Consider the following 22,454-nt stretch of genomic DNA (forward strand, 5'->3'; position numbering starts at 1 on the left):
AACTTATGGTAATAAAACGCAGTGCAAATGCAAATCTCTGCTCTTTGGTCAGGGAGTCTCTTGTATAAGCCCAGGATAGATGACAACTAGCAAAACTATCTTCTATGAGAAAAAGATTAGGGGTTTACAACAGGTTTTATATTTGAATCTGAAAATAATGAAAAAAAAAATCTAAAAAGCTACTGAGAGATAAGACAGGAAGTTAAACCAATCTTCATTCCCTGTGCAGCAGAATAAAGGGCTTGAGCTGCAAAGAAATAAAACTTCAGATTTAATTTCAAATGATCATTTGGTCAAAGTAAGAAATTCTCTGTCAGTTCTTGGTTGTGTAAATTTAGAGGGGCCACAAAAACTACACTGAAAATGTGCCTGGGGGGAAAAAAAAAAAACCTTTCTTTGAGGTACAGGAATATATTAGAAAATGTATGAAGTACTAGAAAATAGTTGCAGGAATCGGTGACTCTCTGTTGGAGAGTCACCACAACTTTGACAAATTACAAACCTGATATTTAATCACATTTTAGCACTTAAAAGATGAAGTTCAAGAGATGTCATTGGCAGGTCAGTTGATAATGTAACTTTACAGCAATTGGATAGCTGCACACACAAGGGCAGCAAACGGCAGTGTCAGGTCTTAAACTATTTTGCTTTAACAATACTCCTTCAGTCATTTGTAGATGAACATCTACTAATGAGGCACAGTAAGGTCTCCCTCTTCTTGCAGTTGGTTACTATGATCAGAAAAAAAGAAATTTCTTTGTTCCACTGAACACAAGCATGGTAAGATTTATCTAGAAAAGGGCAAGTCTGGGTCAGTCTTTGATTTAGCCACTTACCAAAAATTCTTATTCTTTACATGTCAAATCAAGTATTTTTCAAAGGAAAATAGCCTCTGTGCATAAAGACCAATTGTACAATCTACCTCTGTTGCTGTTACTTTCTTTCTCTACTGAAAAAGTGGTTCTACACCATTAAGCACAGCAACTCCTCCGAGGGTTTTAAGAAAAATACCAAAATAACCAAAAGACAAATGACTTGTCCTTTGTAAGTTAAATGTAAGTATCAGCCAGTCATGTGTCTTCAGTCCTTTGACTTTCAATGGAGGAGAGTTGGAGAAGTGGCCCAGTCCAGAGAGAATTAAGGCTGTTCAAAAGGGAGGCCCACATCTGACTTCACAGTGCCAGGTTCTCCCTCAGCACCATTCCCTGATGTGCCACACAGCTGCAGGACCAGAGAAAGGAAATACACCAGCTTCAAAATAACCTCATCTCTCTCTTTATTGTTCTGGCTGTACTGTCTCAGTGGTCCAACTCCAGAAGTTGTGCAGAGGTCATGCTATCCCTCTTGTTCTCAGCCACAAGTTCCTGCTTCTCTGTCATACCAGATCTGTCACATTGACTACAAAGTCCTACTTGTTGAAGCAACACACTAGATATTTTGCATATGATATCAAAAGGACAAAAACACACAGAAAAAGTAGCAGACAGAACCCTATCATCTCTTCTAGCATAAGGCAACATGAAGCAAGACAACTGCTCTTTAACCAGTATCACTGGTCCATAGAGTCTGGTCAGGTTCCCCTCCTGCTAATGGAGAGGCCCAAAATTAAGTGGAAGAGAATGTGGCTGTCAAAACTGGGACAAACATACCTACTCTTCTCTTTTTAAACCTAAGCACTAGCAAGCATAACAAGTCGCAACTTTTTTCCCCCCTCTATTGTCCTTTGGAAACAGATTCCTTTTCTCACCAGTACCACTGTGAGGACTGGCTGCCTTCCTTTCATTCCCTTCTTCTACAACTGAAAGCACTTCATTGATATTTTTCTTTTAACAGCTCATAGTTTAAAAATACCTAACCAGCCTGCAGTTTGGGACTGCAGCTAACAACCAGGCTTTCATTTGCCTAGTACATACTTTTTCTATTTGCCTTTTCTTAACTTCACTGAGCATTCCAGCATTACTATAAATGCATAAAGTGATATCATTCCCAGATAAAAGACACTATCCTGGCAAATGACACCTGCAGCTCTTTATCCTTTGATACACAATCCACAGGACTTATCTATTTTTATCTCTTAACGATGTGTACGCATTGTTGGCTTTGGAATTAAGAGTACTCTTGCTTGGCAAGTGCTAAAACTCCTAATTACAAGGATTCTCTGATTGACCAAATGTGACACAAGTGACTAGTGTTGTGATGCAGTACAATAATGATGACTGCTATGTGCATAGCTTTTGTAAGAGCAATGCAACTATTAACGTCACTGGAAGACTGAAGCATGCAAATACAGCGTTAGAAAATTTTTGACTTAACCACAGGTATGACACAAGCACAGTAGGTCACCAGTTCGATTCTAATGTAAACAGGATCTTGATATTTAGATCAAACTGCAAAAACACTTGTAGCTGATGTTCTCTCTTCACTCCCCTGCATTTTGTTAACAGCAACTTCATAGCCAGCCACTGGGCTTGTTTTTCACTCAGCTGAAATGCAGCTAACTACACTGTATTCGATAGAGGGGGAAAAAAAAAATCTGCAAGTACTGTTCCATGTTCTTATTCCCTCAGAGCAAGGCAACGCTGGAGTCGCTGCAGCCTCTAGCCTTTCTCACCTTTCCTACCAAACTCCAACGAGTAACGTAACAAGTTAATGCTCATCAGCTGAGCTGCTGACAACAGCCGCATGAGCTCACCGGCAGCACACACTCTAAGCAGCGTGGTGTGATTTAAACAAGTGTCTCTTACTTTGCCGTTGGTGACATGACACGGTACGCTTGCAGCAAAGTTGATAGAACCTAACTAAATCCAGTGACTCCGCACACACCACATCTCGCCGGTCCTATTCAAAGCCGAATACACACCCACCCCCGTATCAGCACAGGTGCAAATATTAGCAGAACAAATTTCATAAAGTGCGTTTTCTTGAAGTACTTAAAATGCAGCCTGTCAGAAACAAGGCTGTCCGTCCTGAACACCTGCCTCCGAAACCCGTCAGCCGTTCCCTCAGGCAGCACGGCGGTGCCGTGCTAACGCCACACGCCTACCCTCCTGGGGCACAGACCCCACCAGGCAAGCAAGGAAGAGCGGCGAGGTCTCCCTAGGCTGCCCGAGCCGTGTCCTGCAGCCTTCTCTCACGGCTCCGCTCCAGCTTACCTGGCACAACACTTGTCCGAGGCCGCCGCGGCCCTCCACGGCCCGGCCCGGCCGGGATACCGGACAGCACGACACACCCCCCGGGACGGCCAGAGGGCAACGCAGCGAGGTTGCGGCACCATGAACCAAGCCCGGGACAAAGAGGCCCGTCCCGGCCGCGGCACACCCCCGTCCGCTCATCCCCCGGCGCTGCCAGGCCGCATCAAGCCGGCGAGGCCCAGAGGCCGCGGCCCGCCCCCGCCGCTACTCACGCATGAGGGTGCTGAAGGCCACGACGCCCAGGAGCCCCTGCAGGAAGATGCCGAAGCTGTCCATGAGAGCCCCATTCTCACAGCCACGGTCTCCCGGCCCCGCCGCCGCTCCCCCGCCCGGCTGCGGAGGGCTGTCGGTGAGGCCGAGGCTGCCGTTAGGCGGCGGCGCCCCCATGACGAGGCCCGGCCAGCGCCCGCCTCAGCGGCGCATGGCGGCGGTAGCGGCGACGTCGTAACCGGCGACCGAGGCCCCGGCCCCGGGGCCGCTTCCTGCGCCCCGCCGCCCGCCCCGCCACGTCACCGGCGGCGCCGCTCCCCCATTGGCCGAGCCCCGGTCCGGCGGAACCCTGCGCTCCGCCCCCTACCTCTCAACGCTGCCGCTTCTGCCGGCGCCGGAGGAGCGGAGTGGCAGCGGGATGAGGGGCAGGAGGCTGGCAGTGCCTGCGGAAGGACAGGAGCTGTCCGACCTCTGCCCTTCTAGGGAAAACCAACACAGGCCCCAAACCAAATACACCGGCTGGCAACACCGTCGGAAGAGAGGCCCTTATCCGCGGGCACCTCTGCGGGAGAGGGGAGAAGGGAACGACAGGGGCGGACGGGGAGGACGCAGAAGAGCTGTAGCGGGCTCCATTCCGAACAGTGGCCTCCGCCGCATCCCCACCTCCAAGCATTCTCGTTGCTGTTGGACAAGGGCCGGCAGCTCGCTAGACAACTCCACTCACCGGAGCCCAACCCTTCCAGCAGCCACAAACACCATCTGGCTCCAGCACCCAGGCGGGTTTCTAACACCCTGAAGTCTGCCTCAGAACCGCAGCCGCCCACATCTGACAGCTACAGCTCACACCCACAGGTCAGGCCAGTTTGACAGCAGCCTGGAAAGGAAAAAAAAAAAAGATACCTGGATTCTTTAGCAAAAATGCTCTTTCTAAAAGGCAACCAAGGGCACAATGGCTATAACGTAGCACATCAGCACTTCACTTCTGGGAATGTACCTGTTGAGCAGTGAGTCTGACCCACCCCATCATGCCCTACTCTTGATTTACAGCACAAGGGAGAACTGCACTCAAGTTTAGGTTCTTAATTATAGTGCAGGATCAGCCCAACTCACAGCACACTGGAGTTTCATCTTACACTGGTTTTTTAAGTAATTAAAATCCCATCTAAATACGATTTTTTTAAAGCATGACCCAGAAACTACAGTAAGTCTATCAGAAAACTAAGCAGAACATATGAAGCAGTAGTTGCTCAAATAATGAGATTTGTTGCCTCTGTTTTATAAACCCACCTACATGACTGTCCTTCCTGGCAGGCAATACTGAACAGTGCTGGCATGCAGCAGTGATTTCTCTGATATTTAGACTGTGCCATAAATGTTTGGAAGTTGCAGCTACAAAGAGAAATGCTCTCAATTCTCTGACTTAGAAAGCACACAGCCAAAGTGCACTGTTCAGTGCCTCTGGACCCCAAGTCAAAGGTCCTCTGCTTTGAGCTGCATCAAAGGCAAAAGTGTTCAGGAATGCAAATACCATCTAAAACAAAAGGCAAAGACCAAAGTAGACTGCTTGTTCTCTCCCTTGCACTCAGGCATCACTGCCATCAAGCACTGCAGATGTGGACTTGACCTATTTATTTGTGGCCCAGGAGTAGTTTTTAAGCTTCCACAAGGGCTTCTGAGGATGAGACTTTCACACATCCCTGACCTGAACACTTACACTGGTTAAAGATTCACCCAATGCTTTTTACACATAAAATTTGTTTCAGACACGAATCTGCAAACATGCCTTGCAGAGCTTATGATTCATGTTACTCTATATTCTATTCTTTAAAATAGACCATTCCCCAAAAATACCCCTTCAAGCATTTTCAGTTTCAAGCCCTTCTGAAAACTGTGGCAGACAAGACACAGCCTCCTGATATGCGCTATTCACAAACCTTCAGGTTTTCCTAGAGCAGACAGTTCTCTCTGAGGGCAAGTAAAAGACTTACCTTAAGTTCTACATATTTATAGGTATTTAAAGTTGGTGTTAAGCAAATCAGTTTCATCCCACTCCTATGCATATTCTGCACTCAGTATAAAATCAGTCTGAGAGAACTGAAGTGCAGCCAAGAAACAAGTGCTGAGGAACACACAAGTACAATCTGCTGGAATGCCAAGCAAGGAAACAAGAACTTTGCAAGGCTGACCTACTTCTGAAACATCCTGTGAACCATGATGATATTCAGAGAAACTGAAGCCAGATCTCTTTAACATTTCAACTTGGTGGGCCAGTGTAAACCTTTACAAAACTATGCAGCAAGAGCAGCAGCACCTGCAAGGTTTGCTTCCTTATGTCACAGAAAGTAGTAAACCAAAATTACCTGGATTGTAGGTTCTGTCCTCAGCTCCTGTATGTTAGCTCTGGGCATTGTGTGAGACAAAATCTGTTACCACAGAAGAAGGCTTTAGATAAATGGGAGCTCTGCTTTTGGAGGAACTGTATCCAACCCAATCAAGCTTTACCATGAAGCCCATGCAAGCAGTATGTACATGGTCTGTGCAAGCAATGGAACACATTATGCACCCTTCTCCACTTTTATAAGAAGGAGAACTGCTCATGGTAAGCAGCAGTATTTATCCTTAAAGTAAGACCAAAGCCATCAGTAACATTTTTTTTTTTTTAATTTTCTTACAACCACTTAAAACTGTCATATACCACAAACTTATGTACATTATTTACAGACAAAACAAGCAAAATATCCATCCAAAATATTTTTTAAAAAATCCTCTGATTAAATTGTTACACCTGCTCAAACAATGGTGGGACTTAATAGGCATATTTTCTTGTGCATGTTTCTCTTCCATGTAGTACTTCATGTCTCACTGCATATATATATATATATATATTTTTAAAAGCTAAAGAAAGGTAAAACAACAAGCAGAAGGAACACAACACAATATGCATTTAAATCTTTGTTTAAGAACAAGCAGCTAATTAAAAAAGGCAAAATACAGGAAAAGTGCATCAGTTCCAATGAGTTAGTATAAGAAAGAGGCCCACAGGTGGTGAGCAGGCACCCTTTAGGGCAGAGTCTCCTAGAAGACCTCTGATTGTCTACAAATATTATTTAAAATTTATTTCAAATAGAAATAATAATGAAAAAAAAAAAAAGAAATAAGAGCAGAAACATGACACCTCCTGGTTAGTGTTTTTTTCTTTTTTCCGCACCCCCCCCCACGAGGTTTCTTGGAAACTGGTGCTCAACAACTTCCAGAGTTGGCAAGAATTCATTTGTGCCTGGACTTCATTGTTCATTCGTGCAACTTGAGTGAGCTGTCCCCGCATCTCAAGCAGAAGGCCTGTTCCTCTTCAAATGTGCAAGGCTAGAGGACTCCCACAAGCTCTGTGCCCAAGTTTGTGCTAAGTCAGCCAGACCTACTGCCTCTGAATTTTGACAGTGCAAGACCTGCTCACTTTCATGGCTTAAAGCTGAGCCAAACACTGCTGGCTTTGCACCTAACAGAGTAATTTTGTCTTCTCATCAGAAAGTCCATTGATGTGTCTGGTGTGTTTCCAAACAGCAGCTGTGATATTGAGGAAACTAGACATGACTGTGGCGACAAAAAGTGTCATGAACCTTAACTCATTTTTGCAATATGGATTATTATATTTTTTTCTCTTCAGAAAAAACACATACCAATAAAAGAGACTTGTTGTTTCTGGCATTCCCAAGATATCCTTCACCCAAAAGGCTGCCTTTGAAAACAAGGCTACATGTGTGTTTGGGGAAGGTTGGTGGCACTCTGAAATGGGGGTTCAGCACACGATCCCTTTAAAGTAGAGCCTTCAGCAAACATCTGAAGTCTCTTGACAGAGCCTAGGTCTTTGTGCTTAGTTCCTTTTAGGTAATTTGAGCTCACAGTAGGCAGTAACCAGTTTGCCACTATGTGACAGGACTGTTTAAAGAGTAGCTTTGTAAAAGATCATCATATTTTTGGCTTTCTGGTAAGGCTACTTCATACAAGTATATTCTCCTCTAACAACAGATTTGGTCCAAAGGTATCCAGTCTCAAATTTGAGCTTTATAGTTTTGAAGCCTATTCTGTTACATTCAAAAATCTCACAAGCCACTTTGCCTTTGCTAATAACGTATCAAGTCTTTTTACTTTACACAGAAGAGCGGAGTGCTCAGTCCAATCAACTGTAAATATATTTACACTTCCGTGGACCTAGCAGCTAAATACTCCTTCCCTCCTTTAAAGCATCATTTGAATCAAGAAAAAACACTAGCAAATCCTAAAGCAACAACAAAATACTGCTGAAAGTCGTGACGAGAAAGTAATCTCAACAACCACTTCCAAACTCTGCATGTCTGTTTCCATTAATCCCAGGACAGACTGCAAACACTCCTGGAGTTCTACACAACACACAATTCTGCCTTTTGTTTCATTCCTCAAAGAGCAACTTTCAGAAACATTCAGCATAAGAAACCAGTAGTCTGCATTCACCAGATCAGTGCTGTACCTCTCCTCTTGTGGAAGGATTGCTTTCAGTTTAGGATGGACTGCAAGCTGCTCATGCTTTGGGGCGTAACTCTACCACATCAACCTTCTGTGACATTTTTGGAGGTCAAATACTTCTGTTATGGAATCCTCGTGTTGGTGCAGAAGGCATGCTATAGTAGCTCAACAAAATCTTTCTGCCTTAACAAGGCTAATCTTAGCACAGGATGATTGCCATATGGAGGCACTGCCAGGGTTCTAAAGCTATGATGTGCAAAACCAAGACTGTGTAATGTATGTGAAAATAAGACAGGCAAGAACACAAACCCTCAAAAGGCCAGCCAAGGGTAATTTTCTTTTAACTTCCACACAAACAGCACACGAGGGCCCAGTGGTGGGCTCATTTTCTTGAACTTGGGACATTTGCAAGGCATCACTGCCTTTCTCCTGAACTCCACCTTTGTTACATCTTATGGTGAATAGTGTGATAGAGGACAGCACAGATCTCTGAAATCTAAACTACTGCAGTCCCAGCAACAACTGCTGGTGAAACATTGGTACTACCCAAAGCCAAGATTCAGCCATCAGCTACCCAACATCCAGTTTCAAATAAACAGAGCAACTAGAACAGCTGATTTTAAGCTGTGTTGGAGTAAGATGAAGAAATGTAAGTGCAGTTGTGTCATCTGCCACACATAGAGAAAGAGGAACTTGAAACAGAGTCAAGTAGAAACACCATCCATCAAGATAAAGCCCTAATTATCCCTTTTAAATCCAGCAATAAAATAGAGTGCATTTTTTCCCCAGGAAACAGAGTGTACAGTACCCGTGTGCAGCATAAAAACATTTCACAAATAATGAAAACATCTCTTTTGAAAATCTCAACAAAAATAGATCCCATTGGGACCAGACTGTCAGTGCCTCCCAAAACAAGGCAGAAAAATCCAGCCTATAAAACATGCCAAAGGTGACCAGTAAGTATCCCACTAACCTCTGAAACTGCTGACTGCATTATTTACTGAGGAAAAGAAGTATGACATTTGTATTTAAAACCCTAGACACCATGTTAACAGGTTCACTAAATTACCTTTTAAGCTCTGTCCTCTCCTGACAACTACTCAGAAAGACACCTATCTGTCCACAGGGAAAGATGGAAGGGACGTTTCTTGGCTCTGCAGGTCAATTCTGCTGGGCATCAGTGTAACAGAATTCTGCAAACCCCGAAGAATGAGAAATATGATTCAAAAACACCCTCTTCCAGTGCAGAAGTTCTCTGCTGGTTTAATTTCTCAAGACAAGAAACTGACAACAAAGCAGCAGTGTTTCTTTCTTTTTTTTTCCAGGCCTAATGGCTTATCACTGAGCTTGTCCTGAGGGAATGGAGTACAGCCGGATTACCTAAGCACAGTATGAAGAGCCAAAACATCCATTTATTGGCCAAGTATCTGGTGTGAGGAAAAAAAAGGGACACTTTAATTTCAAGTTAATTATTTTTTCAGACTCTGCTTACAACCTGGGAGAAAATAAAATTATCCTAGCTACACACTGTCCTCCCTCCCTCAAGCATACTCAACTAGTAAACAGTCTGTCTGAAATTTCCATTTTGATTCTGGAATGGAAAAAAAAAAAATCAAATTTTAGCACTTCTGTAAATAGTTCTGCCTTGACTAGGCAGTTATTTGAAGGAGCAAAAGAAAAAAAACCCAGTTCTTCAGCTCTGCTTATTTCAGTTTTCATTGGAGACAGCTCCCCCTCAACACCTATGTGGCAGATACACACACAGACTGTGCAAACTCAGCTCGTAGTTTAGAAACTACCTCCTCACTGAATCCTACAGCTCACAGAATAATGGATCACATTAGCCTAAGAGATGCTTGAACCAATCCATCTGACCAGAGTAATGAGTGTTTATCATAAACCAGCAAATGTGTCTTTCCTAAAATGCTGGCAACGAGCCCCTTCCCATTTCTAACACCTCAGTGTGCCAGGGCAGTTTGCTATTCTGAAAAAATGTACTTGAATAGGAAAGAAATGACCAGGGCTGCAAACATCAACTTCCTGCTTGGGCTCCTCCAAATACTCTGAGACAGGCAGAGTAAATGAATGCAAGCCATCTGAAACCTAATACTTATTTGATGCAGGTCTTGAGCTTGATGCAAGTTTCCTTACACCTTTAATGGAAAGTAATGTAAGCCCTCTTGCTCAGCGTAAAGCAAGTGGCTGATAGGGTTCTATTACCCTGGAAAATTAAAATCAGCACTTCATCCTACTGTGGGCCTACTGATGAAACTAGTTGTCCCTCTGTCCCTTTTTCTTTTCTCTAATGAAAAACAAACAAACCCCAAACCAAAACAAACAAAACCCCAAACCTGAAGAACACAACTCCCATCCCACCCAGTCTCGTTTTCATCTAGTCTTGACCTTGAGCAGCTGTAAATAGTTAAAAATACAGAGTTATGTTCATAAGATGGTTTCCACTGTGCAAACACTGACACAACTAAGTTGCAGTCCTCTACGGACGGCAGTTTCCTCAGTATGTTCAGGTAGCGGAGCAAAAATCTGCTGACAGGCTCTGTGTACATGGCCCAGTTGTTTGCTATAAAAAAAAATAGAAGTAACTTCATACAATTAATAAAAAAAAGAAAGAAAAAGAAAGAAAGTCATTGTCTGACAACCAAAATATAGAAAATGAAAAGCCACTTTCTCTTTCCTTGTTTTCCTACAGCCCATCTGTAAGAGAAGTGCAAAATAATTAAGTTTTCTGGCATCTGAAAAAATGGTAACATCCAGGTTAAGCCTACATAGGTTCCAGCTAAAGCTTTGGAAGAGAAGTTCTGTGTGCTGATACTGGTTTGTACTCCTGATGTACCTACAGAAGAGAGACTGCTGTGCCGTGGCAGCGACAGATGATTAGCCCAGAAAGAGTAGTTCCTTCCCTTTTTAGTTCATCACTGCTATTATTCAGGCTACAGAGGTAGTAAAACCAAACCAAAACAAAATCCCAACAACAATGAAACAAAACCCAAAATAAACAAATGAAACTCCAAATGGAACCACACTCTTGCTATACTGTACATTCAGAACCCTGTGGCCACATTGTTGTCCTAACAATGAACAAATTCATTAAAAAACTCAACATTAACGCACGAATGTGCAGAAAGCACATTCCAAAGCCAGTGCTGTGGTAAGAGCAAGTGTTCATCCACAGGGAGGGAAGGAGATTCTGTGAATCACCAGGAACAGAGAAAGGTTATTTCTGGCAGCCTACATGCTAACGTAAACAGGATCTGTTTCTCCTTTTAAAGTTCTGTGCCAACAGAACTATTGAAATGTCATTTCCCACCAGAGGAGACTTTTCTGTAATCAGTAAAAAATACATTAAAAAAGGGGAACCATAGAGCAAGAGACTATTGTGTTCCCGAGCTGGCAGCTGGTAGAGTAGCCCCTCTGTTTGCATTGGCATTTTGCTCCAGATGTCGTCTTCCTCTTGTCAAAGTGAAAAGCTGAGGCTGACAGATGCTCTTAGGTCACCAGGGCCTCAGTTTAACTTTATTTGGCTTTTCTTGCTAGAGAGAAAGGAGCATATTTCTGTCGTTGTGCTTCAAAGGTCCACATCAACTTGGCTGCTCCTCAGTTAGCAAACTGCTGGTAAAAGGCAAGTTTGACCCTCTCAATGTGATGGCAAAGCTTAATAGCTGGCCCAAGCTTCAAGTCCATACACTCCTGAACAGTGGGCAGGGTCAGCAGCAGCAGTGCCTGGCCATCGATTTCCTGTCAGAAGACAAAAACTCCACAGTGACTTTGCATTTTCATTTTCCCTGCTCCTACAGCTTTGACTTGCTGTAAATTCAGATACATGACCACTTGTGCGTTAGAAGTTTCTTTCACGCTATTCCAGGAAGCCTGAAAACTCTCACACAACAAATTAACTCCTTTCATAAAATGTCAGCTCCAATTGACAGGCTAAGGGACAGAATCTCATGGGATGCTATTGTGAAAAAAAAAACAACCTAACAACAGAAACCAAGGAAATTTCATGCAGAAAGTCTTTTTACCTAACCTCTGCATCTTTCTATAGAAAAAGAGGTTCTAGAAGGAAAAGTCCATCTTCTAGAACGTCTACCACAAACCATACTCATCATTAGTTGTAACACAACAGATCTGATAGACAATGCTTTTATGTTCACTTGTGGTGCAGCTGTACAATACTGTGATTGCTGCAGCTACTCTGCAAAACAGCAAATGGTATTTATCATTTGGAAAAGTCAACACAAGTGGCAAAACTCCACCTTCTAGAAAAGAGGCTCCTGCCTTCAAGGTGCATAGTTTTAGGCGTCCTCTGTAGTTTTGGGACTGAGATGCCCCACAAACCAAAACATCCTCCACTGTACTAAGAAACCTGAAAAATTCTGAATGTTCCCTTAACAATCCCCTCCCAAAGTGCAGATGGTTGTGCCTGTTTGTTTCCTTAAAACTCTCCCCGGGTTGGACCCGATGATCTCCTGAGTTCCCTTTCAGCCTCTGATATACTGTGACACTGTGAAAACCCTAGGACAAAATTTAAGCTAGCTTATTTTTGTGTTTTGGTAGAGAATTAGAAGCAAAGTGACAGACTCAACATTTTAGCAGATAGAAAACGATACCTGATCAAGGAAAATTCTTGCCAGAGGTGCACAGTCAGTGGATTTGAGGAATCGTACAACATCAGCCACGCTCCAGTCCAGAGGGTTACTGTCCAACTGCAGCTTTTCAGCAACTTCCATCTTTATGTCCTAGACAAGCCACCCGGCACAGGAAGAATTCCCAAAATATTACATATGCAATGGATCAACACTCCCCTCTACTCCTCCACACTCAAACACTGAGCTGCCGACTAAAGCTTTAATGAGATCTCAAACTGTACAGGTTCCTTAGTTAGCAGAAAAGTACACAACAACTTTCTGCTGAGGTGGGGGCTGTAACACCATTAGAAGAGCAGGTCAGCAGGGACTGGAGCCCAGGGTTTGGTCAACACCACACCACTGCTCTGGTTGAACCAAGAGGGCTAGCAGCTGGGAAATGGAAAGCTCACCATTCTGCCTACAGTTTTCTGTTCAGTCTTTATTACAGTCCTGTCATATCAGTGTAATAAAAATCACAATTTTTAATGATTCTGTAGTGTCTCCACAATGCCTTTTATGAGGTAACAGAATATTCTATGGGCACGCATGTACAATGGTTAATATTCCAAAGATATTCGTGTTTGCCCAACAGCAGGCAAGCTAGAACAGAAATCTACATTCGAAGTTACCTTTGGTGAAGGAGGTTTATTCTCATCATCAGAAAAGGAAAAGGTCCTGAGCTTCCTCTTCCGCTTGTCTCGGTCCTGAGCCAGGGAATGAGACAGTTCACTCTGTGTAGGAGAGGACGACACTGATTTCTTCTCTGACACTTCTGATTCCTCAAGCAATTCATCTGGGTGCTCTGAGGTACTATCCTCCGTCAGAGACTCTTCGTCTACCTCGTCCTGGTCATCCTCCTCTTCTGCCCCACTACCCTGAAGGGTCAGGAGAAAAGAAAGGAAAAAAAAAAAGGGAAAAGAAATTAAATAGGAAAAATAGGAAGCTTAGGACAAAAGATAAAATTGCCACCCATTTGTCAGCTGTAACCTGAGGTTACAAGGAACTAGCAGTTTGTTGTTTCAAATGAAGCTGGTCAAAGGTCACATATGGTATCTATTAAAGGTGCTGGCAGTCTCATACCTGGGGAGATCCTGCTGGAGTGTTATCCACTGAAGTAGAAGAACGTTTTTTCTTATGAACAAAAAAATTTTTTCGCCTCTTCCGTCTTTTATTTGGTTTCTTCATGGCTACTTCCAGGTTGCTGTGGCCACCCGGAGGCCTACCTATCCGCTTGTTTTTCCGCTTTCCATAATAGTGTGCTACCAGGACAGAAGAAAGGAGCATCATGTTGAAATGCACCTTCAATGTCACTAGTTATGTTTGTCCATCATCAGGACTGGAAAAATCAGTAGGACATTTCCCCAGCAGAAATCCCAATTCTTCAAACATTCAGAATGAGTATGTCTCTATTTTCCTTTTCAGTTAGGTTTGAAGAAGAAGAGTTACTAATCAGTTCTATTTGCCCTATAAAGATTTATTTTCTCTACCTCTGAGAAGCCCACAAATGTTAGGCTTTATACAAAAAAATCATCAGCCACAGACTGGTCCAATTTACTGGCACTTTTTGTAGTTTTTAAATAGAACCTCAAAGCACTGTTCTCACAGTGTCAAATGGTTGGACTCTAAAAACCTAAAAAAAAATCTAAATTCTAAGAAAAAAAGTTTGAGGGTGGTTTAATTTTGTTCCACAGGAAATTAATAAAAGCATTTACAATGCCACTTAAATTACAATATTTGAGTCAGCTACTGTCACAAAAGTTGTCTTGAGAAGATAAAAGATTTGTGCACACACCAGAAGGTCAAGCCTTAATATAGAATTAACTCTTCTCCACTGCACACTAACAAATGGGTATTTTGTAGGTCTGTGCATGCAGCACTTGAGATGCTCCTTGTGTAAGCAAAGCAAATTATTTTGGATCGCTCTGGAGTCAAAGCCAGAAGAACCCAAAATATAGCACACCAAAGCCCCACCTCAGTTTGAAATCAGTGACCTACTCACTGTATTTAGTCTTTGTCAGGACAGAGCAGTTCTCTGAACACTTATCCAGCACCATCTGTGGGCCAAAGAGGTTCGGACAACATTCCAACTTGATGCATGTTTTCCTACAGAAATCTGCCACTCGATCTGCTGTTCTCACAACTTCCACAGTTGCACGGTAGCTCTTTCCTTTGTACCTAGCATTGAAAGTATGGTCATCATTAAGGAATTCTCTTATTACCAGCATAAAAACATTTCATTGAGAGGTATACATGAATATCATTTTAGATCAAGCCGAGGGAAAACCTAAGCAATGAGGAACATTATGGACTGAAAAGTCCAGGAGACAGGTAGTCCTCTCTCTTATGACAGATCCTGAAGCAAAGAACAAAAGCCATCAGCAGAAAGGTGCCTGCAGTATTAAACACAGCAACACTGCCCTGCCAGCGACTGTCATATACCAACTGAGAGGACTACCCAGTTTAGATGTTTTATTTTCTTTGTTCACAGATGGTTTGTTCTTTGTGTTTATGGGACTGCAGAAGTGTCCGCTGTGATGCGGACAGCTGGTCCCTAAAAATCAAGCGGGAGTGCACCAGTCCAGATAGCCATTCCATGCACATACTATGGCAAGCAAATGAACTACTGCCACATTTCCAATCAGCTTCCATCTAACACTGAACAATTCATCAGGTCAGTCACTTGCCATGACTCCACATATTGCTCCTGTTTGATTTAAATTAAGAAAAGATTTCTTTTTGTTCAGCAGTCTTGCCATGACACTGACAGAGCCGCACTGTGAAATATCTGCCAGAGTCATTCATCATTTCTGCTTTGTTCTCTCAGCACAGCTAGTGGCACATGCTGATAGCTATTAGGGATGTCTCAGGCCTGCAACTATCTAGTTAATGCATTGAAAAAAAAAAAGCTATGTCATCATAGTGCCTGGTGTCACTGCTGTGACAAAAGAAAGCACGTAGCAACTTCAGTGAAACCAAACATTTTTTTTCTCTATTCTTCAGCTACATCTTCTATGTACATGAACCTTTCATATGATCTTCCTACTGTCCAAAGCTAGAAGCTGATCCACCAGAAGAATTACTGACATGATCAAAACAAGATAGGAAAGTATGCTATGGCACATCTGATCTCTAGTATGCAAACACAGTGGTCCAATTACAAGACCATCACTAGACTATAGAGGAGTATCTGGATTTATCAAATATATGTAAATATTATCACTAGATTGTTTGTTTTTCCTAGCCACAAAATAATCTTGCAAAGAAGCTCCAGCCCAAAAGCTCTGCAGGAACACCAGGGAGTGCTTTAGGGTAGGCTCTGTAGAAAGACTTCTGTGCTAGGCCATTTCAGAGAATTGCTAGAGCTTAATTTCAGGGGAATCTTTGACCACTGAGAAATCTATGAGGAAATGCCATGAAAGCCTGAGAAGCTTCCTAAGTAGTATGTGTTTGTGCTTTAAAGTACTGACATTTATCTTCAGGTGAATTAAATGATTTTAAACCTTACCTGCAGGTCTGCCAGCGTATATGCTATGTTGTACATCATTCTTACCTGACCACTAGCTGCCAGTAGCAGAGCACAGCTGGCACATTAAGGAGCATTAAAATCAGATGCACTTCACCAGACATTCATAAACAAGTATCTACAGATTTGGAAGTTTAATAGCTGTCAGTATCTTGATATGCTATAAGCATTTCTCCTCTGAAATGTGAGAAGTTCAAGTGTAGACTGCAGAGAACATTGCTATTAACTAAGTGGGGAACAGGACAAAAATTTACTTGGCTTTTAGGGTCTCTCCATGCCCATGCCATGCAGCCTCTTCATCCAACTGCAGCTCTCGCAGAACACGGCTTGGTTTGTAAGCTGCGTTGATCAATAAAGTGAGAACCTACAGCGCGGGAGGGAAGAGGAGAAAATACATTTAAGTTATTTGTACAATAAATCTGTTTTGAAGTGCAGGATAGAATAGGAAATTACTTCTATTCATCCAAATTATCTAGCATCAAAGCACTCATTCACAGCAGGATTACAGATACCTCCTGATACTGCCAAAATGAAAGCTGGGAGCAGCCGACACTCTGGGCCTTGCCAAACCTTCAGAATTTGTCTGCAGAGTCACGAGCGTATCTAGCATTTCCGAGTCACTGCCCTTGAATTACACATCACTAAACTAAACCCTGGGCCTGAATACTATAAAACTTGCATAACCTTGGGTAAATCCAAGTGATTATCTTAGAGGTTGCTTGACATGAGAAGATGTGCCAAAAAACACTGCAGAATTTTGCTGTCTGCCAACCCACTACTTGCTACAAAATCATACTGCAGAATTCTAAGCTCTCCTCTGGTTTGCTTTCATGAACCATGATAATGTCTGCAGTGTAACAAAATGTGAATTTCTCCAGTGCTGTAAAGTAACTCAAAGTTGTGAATAACCTTAAGTCAGTGCACTCAAATTACATTTCTTATTTTCAGGGTGTGCTTATTCCAAATCATTGCCAAATTGGGTACGTCAGAACCTTGACATGAAAAACTTGCAGCTTCATTCCTACTACTAATGCAGCAGAAGCCCACAGTTCAAAATATAATGCAAGCACCAACTTGCTCTGGGATTCATACATTGAGCAGGAGTCACAATTGAAATGAATACAACCAAGCATATCAGTTGAACTTTTAGCAACTCAGCATCTGTAGATCAGCAGGACTTGTGCCTACGTTATGCTTTCAGGCAGTGAAACAGGTTAAACCTTCAAGGTTAAATGCAGCTGCTACAGAATGCTCTTTTGGAGTGCTTACATCAGAGTACTGAAACTTGCAGAAAGGATGGGGTACTTCTCTGTATGCAGAAATCGAACTTCAATAATCAGCTTGACTCACACACTGGACTCTAGTTGTTCTACACCATGTCTGTCAGAAAGTCTCTTAGCTCTCTCCCAGTTATGATACATGGTAGGGAATTAAAAATTCCAGAGCTGTTGAGCCAGTTCCTCCATTTAAAGCAACTGTTTCATCAGAGCTCAAGTATGCACATATAGTTATGCCTTGGGAAGCTTTCAGCCTCTCAGGTGAGATAATAACCACCCTATGACATTTTGGGGGCTTTTAGAAAAATAATTACTGCATTAAAGTATCTGTAAATTTGCTGTGAAACACCTAGGGGAGAAGAGGCTCTCTTACATTAAAGAATGGCCTCTTCTTCCCTCTTCCCTTCCCTCAGTTAGAAAGTAAATCACATCCAACTTCTAAAACACTGAGGATTCTGTTAATTTTCCAATTACCAAAAATAGCTTGCTATTTCTACTAAGAAATCTGCATTTCCTCTGTTTTAACATCAACAGTGCAAACTGTAAAGGAATTTTGGGATTACATGAAGCTAAATTCTGTTAATTAAAACTGAAGCATTTATTACAACTATAAAAAGATACTAACTCCTTTGATTGTGGTAATTACAGGTTACTGTGTTTTAACCTAAAATAAAGTTTAACAGTAGAAGCTTGGCTGTAACTCATACAAATGAGAGGCTTTTATTCTTTCCAGCCATTCATAAAGCAGTTCTTCTCTCATTGTCAGCTTAAGTTTATAAATTACCTATCTCTAATTAGAGAGACCCTCTAGCATTTATGATACACTGCTCTATGCAGGTCTGCCATGTCCAACCACCTTACCTCTTTCAGAACAAGAACACAGTTGCCAGGTCCCACAGACTGAGGAAGCTCTGCAATCCTGCCTTTGTTAAGGTAAGGCCCTGAGAAGCACCGGTGGTTGAAGTAGATCTTTGGGCAGCAGTACTTCCCATTAATTACCACTGAGAAAGGAGAAAGCAAAGACTGAAATCACACACTGCGACCTCCCTAGCAAAGAATGACTTCTTATGATATGCAGTATCTTGTCTGCTGTAAAAAGAGGAGAAAAAGCCTTGACCGACATGCACGTGGGGTAGTTTCATTGTCACAGTTGCCATGACAGCATTAGTTATTTGATGTTGCCAAAATATTCTTCAAACATCACATGCATGCTTGCAAACTGTCAAACTACAGGAAACAAAATTGGTCATTTATCAGGAAAAAAAAATAATTTTTCCTGTGTAATCTCACATTTCATGGTGTTACACCAGTGAGAATAGGCAAGAAGATGACAACTGCAACTTTTTAGTAGCAGAAGTGCTTCCTACACAGCAATTATGGATAAATTTTCCAGTTAAGTAATTATCTCTAACTTCTGCCACCAGAGAAGCTGGCAAAGTCATTCTCTGCTGTTGATCCTAAACTGCATTTTTAGACTCTTTTCCCTCAATCAGCAGCCAAAAGACACAGCAACTGATGAACTGACCTTTGATGACGTGGCATCCGCTCCTCTAAATCTATTAAACGGTTCAATGCTGCTCAGAATTAAAGTTGTGTAGCACAAGTATTGCAGGATACTTAAGTATAAATGCAAAATTGTTGCATCCTAGCAGTGCTGTAGTTTTTCCTGATTGAGCAACATCATCATTTAAAGATCTTAAATTCAGTAGCTGATAACTGGCAGATAAATAAATGAAGCCAAATTTACATTGTGACTCTATTAAAAGGCAATTAAAATGCTAAGCAAGCACAGATCATTTCTATAAAGCTTCAGATGTGCATTTCACTGTACAGAAAACAGCAGAAGAGGCATTTTGTTGCCAAACAGTTAGATCTGTATGACTGTTTCACTAGCAGATGTACTTATTCATCATATTCATTCTTGCAACAGTTTAGAAAATTATTAAATTTTGCCATCTGGCACACAAAGCAGTATACTGTTTGAATTGCTTTTGTTTATCATGATGATGAAGTTATCATAAAAAACAGACAAACCTGCTTCCCCAAGCTAGAATCTAACAACTCAAGAGCACAGACACAGCAAGCCTGCTAAGTTTCTCACAACATTATTAAACATAACAAGTGACAATACAAAAATCATCTGCACAGGTCACAGTACACATGGCTCCACGTATCCTCTGCTGGGTGTGTGTGTGGGGTTGTTCTGGTGTAAAAATTTAATTTCCAGCTTTAATGAACATATCAACTGCAGGATAAAAGTAACTGTATGTTTTCATTTCTTTCATTCTTTTTTGAAGTTCAACATATCATCAAGATGTGAAAATCTTCAAACCCTTTCACTTTTCTTCCACTCCCAACAGAAGAGTGCTGAACAGCTGAACAATAAGGCAGCTAAACTGCTACAGGACTTTGTTAGCTTGCCCTCTCTGATCAATACCTGAGTCAGAAGAGTTCAGTTCCTGGTTCTTTAGTCCATCATGAACTGTTCTTGAAGATAAAATTCTGAAATGAAAAGAAGGTTGAGAAAATGGACAGATGGTAAGCATAGTCACCCCTCAGTTACTAAACCCCACCATTATACATTTTTTTCCCCTCCAGGTCTAGCCTTATTAATCTGCCTGTTCTGTTTCCTGTTTCACAATAATAATACACAAAGACTATCAAATTCCACTTGAAAAGGACTACTCTACTGGCACAGCTAGCAGCAACCTTTTTTTGCTTGAAGTATTTGGGCTCCCATGCTGATAAATACACCACACAAAGCTACCAACAATAGCTTACATTTTCTGCCTGCTTTTATCTTCATTTGACATTTCATGGCACAAGGCAGTATACAGTCTTACCTTATGCATTCTGAAAAAGATGGATTTGAAACAAAGTATAACCAAAAATGACCCAAGTCCTCTGGTAAGGATCCCAGTTACAAAACATGGAAGAACAGTCTGCTCAGTATTTTAGGGGCAATGAAAACATTGGCAGGACTACTGACAGATTTGGTGTTTGTAAAGCTGTAAGAGTCAATAAGACCAACTGTCAGGCATTCTACTGAACATCTTTGAGCAGGCTCACACAAAAGAGTGTCATGTGCATGACACAGAGTTTATGGATAAATTGCAGATATTAGTACAACTCTCCTTTTTGGCTAGTCATTTTTGATGTGCTAAATTTAATTTGGGAAGGAACTGTAAGGTCTCAAGTTGTACCTGGGGGAAGTTTAGGTTGGATAGTAGAAAACATTTCTTCACTAAAAGGGTTCTGAAGTATTGCAACAGTCTGTGCTGGGAAGCAGTGGAGTAGCCATCCCAGGAGGTATTTAAAAGATGTGTAGATGTGGCTCTTAGGGACATGGTTTAGTGGTGGATTTGGTAGTGCTGGGTTAATGGTTTGACTCGATGATCTTAAAGGTGTTTTCCAACCTAAACAATTCTATGATCCTCTTAGAAGTTCACCTTCTACATGACAGCATTCACACTGAAGCCAAAATTTCTGATCAGCTGTGACGTATTTTCTAACCATGTTTACATTACAGAAATTGTGTGATTTGAGACAGGAACACAATCAAAAGAGAACCCAGTAATTTTCTATTAATCATCATTTTAAAAAGGCTCAAACAAAAACTTGTAAAGAGAGTCTTAAGATCAGGCTAGTTTTTCTTAAATGCACTCCAGATAACGCAATCTTTAAAAAATGCAAGATCAACAACTTCAGCCCTTGTACTTCAATAATTTGATCCATTCAATAATTCAGCTGAGCTGCACTAGCACTGTACACAAACTCCATGCCTTCTATCTTCTGCTACAGCAAAGAGGTCTTTTTCAACACCAACAGGAACTACCAGCATGAAGATAAATGGATTGTGGAATCTCTCAACCCTCAGTATGGCACTTCTGTAAAGCTAAACATCCCCTAAGACAACATGATTTACCAATTAGAAAAGGAAAATAACAAACCAGCAAACAACCCCAAACCTCAACAAAAATGAAAAGCCAAACCCCCTGTTACTTACTGTTTCTCTGGTTGAACTACTGCAATTTTTTTCTGCTTGTTTACTGAAAAGAAGAAGAAAATAAAAAAAGCTAAGTATAGCGGGAGGCAAACAAATGAACTCTCTAGTGCAATATATATGTAGCAGTCTCATTTCCTCCAAGTTATATGCCAAAATGAATTATGTTCAAAGTCATTGTGATGTTAGGTAGCTGACCTATCTGCACTAGAGGCATCTGCACACAAGGTTCAGACAGAAGTATACGGCCAGCACGGGCATGTGTGCATACATAGAGATGTGACTGCTTCACTGTCACTAATGGATTGTTTGCACACACTTGTACTGCTGGAAGCATCTCAAGCCAGCACAGCCTGGTTTGGAGCTGTTTTATGGATTGCAACTGGGACTATCAGCCAGGGGAACAGTTGCACAAGGCATAGACTCTGTATACGGTGACTGTTTCCAAAGTCAGTGATGGCAGTAATAATTCTGCAGTAGCCTGCTCTTGAAGGTCTTGGCATCTTTATCACCCCAGCTAGCAGCTGCAAGTAGAACAGAACTGATACCTATTGCTTTGCGAGGAGGCCTCAGCTGATATCCATTCGTCTCACACCAACCCACTGGAAAGATATTCATTGATTCCACACTCACTATACAGTCAGGGACGGGCTTCTTGGAGCCTGTTCAGTTTAGAGAAGCAAAAGTTGAAACAACTCATAAACATAAAACCCCTTATTTGCTTGCTATATGTTTGCCAGTGAAGCTGCTTTTGCTTACAGTGTTATCTGGAACACATTAATTGTTTATTCACCCCCTTTTTGCTAAGCAGATTCTTTTCTGACCTCATTTGCTTCCTTCTAAAGGCTGGAGATGGGAATTTGCCATCCACAGTTTAGCAGAGATGCACAGTGCATAGTAAGTGAATGCTGACGTACTTCCAATCAAGAAATGGGATTATAATGGGAATGGCTGACATAGGCCTATTCTATCTTAAAAGAATCTCTCTAGAAGTTTTCTTCCTAGGTCTGGTTGAAGTTTGCTCAGAATACAAGCCATTAATTCATAAAAGTATTACAAGGCCCTTGCATTCTAAAAGCCACTGAGCAGCACTGTGCACAGTGCACT

The 22,454-nt window shown here is 42.0% G+C and overlaps 2 protein-coding genes across 2 annotated transcripts in view; both read right to left on the bottom strand.

The window, feature by feature from the left end:
* STIMATE (STIM activating enhancer) overlaps nt 1–3,578 on the bottom strand; it is a 32,877-nt gene extending 29,299 nt beyond the window's left edge. The window contains exon 1 of the mRNA XM_054387661.1: nt 3,404–3,578. Coding sequence (XP_054243636.1) covers nt 3,404–3,578 — 175 coding nt within the window. The remainder of the gene's footprint in view (nt 1–3,403) is intronic.
* A 7,935-nt stretch (nt 3,579–11,513) lies between these two features.
* Nucleotides 11,514–22,454, bottom strand: part of SFMBT1 (Scm like with four mbt domains 1) — a 31,843-nt gene continuing 20,902 nt past the window's right edge. Inside the window, exons 11-20 of the mRNA XM_054387396.1 lie at nt 21,896–22,009; nt 21,351–21,393; nt 19,782–19,846; nt 18,206–18,345; nt 16,322–16,431; nt 14,544–14,719; nt 13,625–13,803; nt 13,174–13,419; nt 12,527–12,655; nt 11,514–11,654 (exon numbers count right to left, since the gene is read on the bottom strand). Coding sequence (XP_054243371.1) covers nt 11,514–11,654; nt 12,527–12,655; nt 13,174–13,419; nt 13,625–13,803; nt 14,544–14,719; nt 16,322–16,431; nt 18,206–18,345; nt 19,782–19,846; nt 21,351–21,393; nt 21,896–22,009 — 1,343 coding nt within the window. The remainder of the gene's footprint in view (nt 11,655–12,526; nt 12,656–13,173; nt 13,420–13,624; nt 13,804–14,543; nt 14,720–16,321; nt 16,432–18,205; nt 18,346–19,781; nt 19,847–21,350; nt 21,394–21,895; nt 22,010–22,454) is intronic.

Source organism: Indicator indicator, chromosome 15 (genome assembly GCF_027791375.1).
Source record: "Indicator indicator isolate 239-I01 chromosome 15, UM_Iind_1.1, whole genome shotgun sequence".
NCBI lineage: Eukaryota > Metazoa > Chordata > Aves > Piciformes > Indicatoridae > Indicator > Indicator indicator.